At 31.8% G+C, this 6,399-nt stretch overlaps 1 protein-coding gene across 2 annotated transcripts in view; it reads left to right on the forward strand.

The window, feature by feature from the left end:
* LOC130448097 (clustered mitochondria protein homolog) overlaps positions 1-6,390 on the forward strand; it is a 29,178-nt gene extending 22,788 nt beyond the window's left edge. For both annotated transcript variants that reach the window (XM_056785295.1, XM_056785297.1), the window contains exons 11-17: positions 30-236; positions 304-402; positions 458-1,069; positions 2,300-2,425; positions 2,482-2,697; positions 4,562-4,770; positions 5,738-6,390. In XM_056785295.1, the coding sequence (XP_056641273.1) occupies positions 30-236; positions 304-402; positions 458-1,069; positions 2,300-2,425; positions 2,482-2,697; positions 4,562-4,770; positions 5,738-5,840 (1,572 nt within the window). In that variant the 3' untranslated portion in view covers positions 5,841-6,390. The remainder of the gene's footprint in view (positions 1-29; positions 237-303; positions 403-457; positions 1,070-2,299; positions 2,426-2,481; positions 2,698-4,561; positions 4,771-5,737) is intronic.
* The last annotated feature ends 9 nt before the right edge of the window (positions 6,391-6,399 follow it).

The raw sequence follows: 6,399 nt of genomic DNA on the forward strand, positions 1-6,399 counted from the left end.
TATTCAACCGACACTTTTAATTTTTTCAGATACGTGATTGCTTAGATCACTCATCTGCTCCTATGGATGGAACCACACTTTCGGAAGCTTTACATAATAAAGGCATCAATATCAGATACCTCGGAAAAGTTACCAATTTGTTAGCAAAAGTTAAGCAATTAGAGTATCTGTACAGCATTGCGGTTTCAGAATTGATCTTAAGATCCGCTAAGCATATTTTTACCACTTACTTACAGGTTAGTTTTTTCATATTTATTGTTTTACCTTAATTTGATCGTTTTATTTTATCAATTTATTTTGCAGGGTTGTGAAATGATGAATTTATCAGTGGCTATCGCTCATTTTCTGAATTGCTTCTTATATTCTGGACCAGTAGTTAATCCGCTACAAGGACAAGAGGAGGTAAATATGTTACTGCTACTTCTCAGTTAATAACTAATGATTTGGTATTTTTCAGAATAAAACCAACAAAAAGAGAAATAAGAGACGCGGACGGGTTAACCCATTATCTTGTCAAGACAACAACGAATGGGCAAGCCTCACATCTAAAACCCTATGGAATCAAATAAAAATTGAATTGAAATCATACTTTGATTACGAATTACTTTCAACTGACGTCGAAACCACAATAGAAACGTACTCTTTACAAAAAATTTCTCTTCTAAGATCATTCTGTATAAAAACCGGTATACAAATCTTACTAAGGGATTACAATTTCGAATCGAAAAATAAATTGTTATTTTACGAAGAAGACATTATAAATATATTCCCAATCGTCAAACACATAAATCCCAGAGCTACGGACGCCTACAATTTTTACACGACTGGTCAAAGTAAAATTCAACAAGGATTTTTAAAAGACGGATATGAATTGATAAGTGAATCTTTAAATTTGTTAAATAACGTGTATGGAGCTATGCATCCCGAAATAGCACAATGTTTAAGGATGATCGCAAGACTGAATTATATAATGGGAGAGCACGGGGAAGCTATGGCCTACCAACAAAAGGCTGTGCTTATGTCGGAAAGGGTAAACGGAATCGATCATCCATATACGATTACAGAATATGTAAGTATAACAATTCGTATCATTTGTTGACACAATCAAATGGCTATTAACCAAGGTCTTTCAGCCTATGGTACTTATATAAAATACAGATTTTTCCAAAGCCTTCGATTGCTTGGATAATGGCATTCTTCTCACTAAGCTATTCAACATTGATTTAACTGATTCATTCAGTAAAGCCATATGTCACGGATAGAAAGCTTACAGTTACTTACCAACACAACTTCTGGATTGTCCCAGGGCTCAGTTCTTGAGCCTTTATTATTTTTAACATTTATAAATGACGTTGTATTGGGATTAAGTTTTAATGTTCTCCTTTATGCAGATTATCTAAAGTTATTTGGTATTGAATATAAACACCTTTTACTTGGCCCTTTAACTATGAGGTGTCATTATAAGTATCAATGGTATGTGTTGTCGATGATCTTTTGCCAATTTTCTATCACTTTAGAACTTTTCAGGTTTCTAGGCGAAAATCTGTTAAGCAACTTTAAACAAAATTAGAGAAATACCCTTAAAAGTACAATCATTTTTATGACATTTTGGTATTCTGCTATTTTAAAATTAAGGGAGGAATTGATCACCAGGATCAAATGATACCATATTACCATTGTGTCTGAAAAACAATGAGGTGATGTAAGAAGTTATAATACATCTCATGTTACTGAACTCATTTTTTATATAAATATTGTAGTGGAAAAACGTCCTCATATAATATTAGAGGTATTACTGAAAATATCTTTTAAGGAAAACCCCAAGAATCAGAGAGAAAACTTCAAAAAATATGTCAAAAAATGTACAAGTACGAACAACTAGAAAAAGATGTTGGGTTTATTCTCAGGGTTAAAAACGTCAAATGACCTTTTATCACTGCACTATATGTCCTGGAGAGCCTGATCTTTATTTTAATCGAAAAATAAACTACTAAAGTTTTCTAAAGACCTATATGCAATCCTTAATATTTTTCTGGATATTTCGAAGAACTTTGTGCATTTTACACTTGCGTTAAATGAAATCCTGCTTCCTGATTTAAACCCATTAATTTCGTTTATAAAGTAAAATATTTCACGTAAGTTGTTAGAAAAGTATAGTGTACAATACGTGCAAATACTAGGTCATATTTTTGTGGCACATGTGTTTGCAGTTCAACATCTTGTCATATATGATTGTTAAGTTTTAGAACTAAATTATTTCACCAGTTTGAAAGAATTTTACTCTTTTTTTTTGTTTTAGGCTCATTTGGCACTGTACTGTTTTGCTAACAGTCAAGTGAGTACTGCCTTAAAACTTTTATATAGAGCAAGATACCTTGCTATTCTTGTATGTGGAGAAAATCATCCAGAAGTAGCTTTACTAGACGTAAGTAGATCATTTTTAGATGATCACCGGTACAAAAATGTTTTACTTTTTTTTAGAGTAATATAAGTTTAATTCTTCACGCTGTGGGCGAATATGATTTATCATTGCGTTTCTTGGAAAAAGCCTTGGCGTTAAATATCAAATATTTCGGCGCCAAATCTTTGAAAGTAGCTGTGAGTTATCACCTCGTCGCTAGAACGCAAAGCTGTATGGGAAACTTTAGATCTGCATTGAATAACGAAAAAGAAGCTTACGCCATTTATAAACAACAGGCAAGTTTGGATTACTCTTCAAATACATTTAAACATTCAACCAAAGATTGTCTTGTTTTGAATCTGTCAGAATCTTTTCAATTTTATCGTGGATCAGTAGTCACTTCAGTCGCATAGTTACTTCCGAAACCCAGTGAAAGAATTAAATTCCATTTCAACCATTATCTCTCTCTACCTCTCCAAAGACGAAATAGAGATTATTATATATTATTAGTAAGACCTCCATTAGGCCTCTAGGAATTTGAATCTAGACTTTAATTATTTCCTTGTATTCTTCAATAAATAACTTTGTTTTATTGATCTTTGAATTTATGTTTGGGAATAATTTTCAATTGATACAATTCCTTATTAGGTATCTTTTCCACCGTTTTCTAAGATTTTCTAAGGTTACATTACAAAATTTACTTAAATATTTAACTTCATAAAAATTTTCCATTCTTTCATGCTTTATGATTTGTTTTGGAAACAATGTAATTTTTTTATATAATATTATATTAAACACCCATATAGGCATTTTGGATATTACAATCTGGTCAACAGCGACCAATGAGCAGTTCAATTTTAAATGAATCTAATAGTTTGAAATTTGAAACTAAAGTGTACACACAAGTTCTAAAAACACTAAACTAACTTAAAGGGCTAAATCCTCTTTAGTCTTCTTTCTAGCCCAGTATTAGCAAGGAACTGGACTCGACATTGACAGAATGATCGAGTCTTTCTTCAAAACTTTTGGCTAATTTCTTGATGGTCTGGTCAATAGTGTCCATTTCAATATTGTGAATGTACCAAGGGCTTCTTCAATATTCCTCAGTGCTTTGTTTTGGAATTTTTGGATAATTGCTAAGTTGCTTGATTTAGTACATCCCCATAGTTGGATACTATAAGTCCATACAGGCTAAGTATTTGCTTATAAAGCATAAGATTATTATATAGAAACAGAGTGGAGTTTCTTCCAATTACCCAGCACCGTTTTCTATATTTAAGTCGAAAATTCTTCCCTTTTCTTTTTAACATGCATTTTCCATCGAAGTTTGGCATTTAAGGTAATACCTAATTATTTTGCTAAGTTTGAGTTGGATTTCAGGTTATTCTTTATTTTGTTTCTGAAGTTGCTATGAACTGATTCAATTCTCCATCTCTTTGTCTTGTCGTAGATACGGTAGACAGCTTTTGGTAGCTTGTTTGCTTCTTCATTGCTCTTTCTTGTTGCAGAATGGCAGTGTCGTCGGCGAAGGTGACTAGTATTGTTTCCTAACTCTGGTATATCATCGGTAAGAATAGGACAGGTCCTAGAACAATTTCGATCGGAATAGGCTTCTTGCTTGGTTCTAAAATACCTTTCCGATATGTTTGAATGGAGGATATCTGTTTTGGAAGGAAAACTTCGATCTTATATATTAGGCCTTAATGCCAAACCTTATCAAACGTTAGTGCTACATCAAGAAAGATAGGATGTTTTTCTCTTCTAATGATTTCCCTATAATGTTGGTTGCTCTATAGATTTGGTGGATCGTCCAGTGCTTATTTCTAAAACTAAATTGGTGATTAGGGATGATTTCTCTTTCTTCTCTTCTCTCTCTTCTCTTTGGGTAGCATTGTTGAAATATACAGGGTCAGTCACTTATTTTTATATATTCTTCAACATAACCGTACATCAATTTTATCTATGATCTAAAATTATTATAGTCAAATATTCGATTTTTTGGAATGAAACTTCCAACAATTAATCACATTTTTTTAATTATTAAATAAGGTACTTTGTTTTCTGTGGAAATAAAAAGTTGACGTTCAATTTAGACAATGATAGAGAGTAGGTCATAAATTTTAGAACTTTTGTAACCAATTTGATTGTTTAATTTTTCAGCTTGGCGAAAATCATGAAAAAACCAAAGAGTCTTCAGAATGTTTAAAACATTTAACACAGCAAGCAGTAGTTCTTCAAAAAAAGATGAACGAAATATACACAGGAAAAAATGGAGCCTCACTGCCACCAATCCAGATTCAACCTCCTTCGATGGGATCTGTTTTAGATATGTTGAACGTTATTAACGGAATCCTATTTGTGCAAATTAGGTAATTGCTTACTTTTGTACTTTATGCAACATATCAATCATTAAGTCCTTGGTATATTAGACAAACCACAACTTTTTAACTAAATTAGAATTCTGCTTCAGTCATTTGTTTCTTATTTCTATCCTGGGAGTACGTTTTTTAGATCTAAAAACAGCTAGTAGTCGTGGGAAATCAAATCTGGAGATTATGGTGGGCACAGAAACAATTCGAAATTCAATTAATTGATTTTGACTTGTAACACAGTTTGTTTGCTCTTTCCCAATTTTTCAATAAACAATACGCCACATTGGGATACAAAGGGCATTTTTTAGATCTGAAAACAATAATAGTGACGTTAAGCCAAATCTGGCGATTATAGTGGACACAGAAACAATTTGAAGTTCAATTCATTAAGTTTCACTTGTAACACAAAGTATGTTTTGCTCTTTCTCAATTAGTCAATGAATGATACGTCACATTGGGATAATTATGGCATATTTTAGACCTGAGAACGGTTTATGGTCTCTGGGACTAAAATCTGGTGATTATGGTGCGCACAAAAACAATGCGAAATTCTATTTATTTAGTTTGACTTGCGACACACTGTTAATTGTATTTTCCTTTTCCAAATAATGAATGAATAATATGCTCGTGTATCCCAAACTATAGAGGCTACAATCTTGCCAACTGATAGTTGGGATTTTGCTAGCTTCTGACGGTTTTCATCGAGTCCAGTCTACACAGATAACTGTTGTTTTGATTCTGGCGTATAGTGGTCAATGATGTTTGATTTACCATAATACTTTTAATTCACGCTTTTGCATCAACTGTTTTCTACAAGTTGAAAAATAAACTGAGCTCAAGTTTTGACAGAAGTTTGAAAGATTATACTTCATGTGAAACATATTAAAAGTGGTAACTCTTATTTATTTGATTTTGTCTATATCAAAAAATTTTTATTCGATTTAGATAATTTTATTGGTTACAGTCAAGAAGACATAGAAAACTTTAAGGCTGAAATTGAAAAGAGACAAAATGAAGAAGCAGAGGAGCAAGAATCAAAGACAACTCCTGCAGTAGCTGAATCTTAGTTATTCGATAAAACGTAGTCAATCTAGAGTATTTTTGTTTTATAAGCGACATGCACTTCTTCCCCTAGTCCTTATTGAAAATTACACAACAAATTATTTGTGTAGCACTTATGCCTTCAGGCAAGAACGTATTGCTTTGTATTTATACAAGTGTAACTGTTTTTCATTGAATTCAGTATAATTTTTAAGTAAACTAAGTTTACTTATACTTATCACAATAGATTCTTTTGTAATTTGCTCGGTTTATTATTTAGGTAAATTATCTAAAAAAGGTGTAAACTGATGGTTTTCATAGAAATTTGAAAAAGTACAAAGAAAAATGAATATAGTTGCCATAATGACATATTTAATTGGAAATTATTTTTAGATAGTCTGTTTCTTGGTGCAATAATTTCTTTAAATATTTCCTATCGAAATATTTTTCTGGTACTAAAGTGTGCGTGTTGCTAACCAATGAATATTTTATATATTTTTTTTTAAGTCAGATGTTTTGTATACATGTTGAATTTTTTGTAATCATGATTTGTTAATAAATGCCATTGGTTACTTATCTATTTAT

This window comes from Diorhabda sublineata, chromosome 8, assembly GCF_026230105.1.
Source record: "Diorhabda sublineata isolate icDioSubl1.1 chromosome 8, icDioSubl1.1, whole genome shotgun sequence".
Lineage (NCBI taxonomy): Eukaryota > Metazoa > Arthropoda > Insecta > Coleoptera > Chrysomelidae > Diorhabda > Diorhabda sublineata.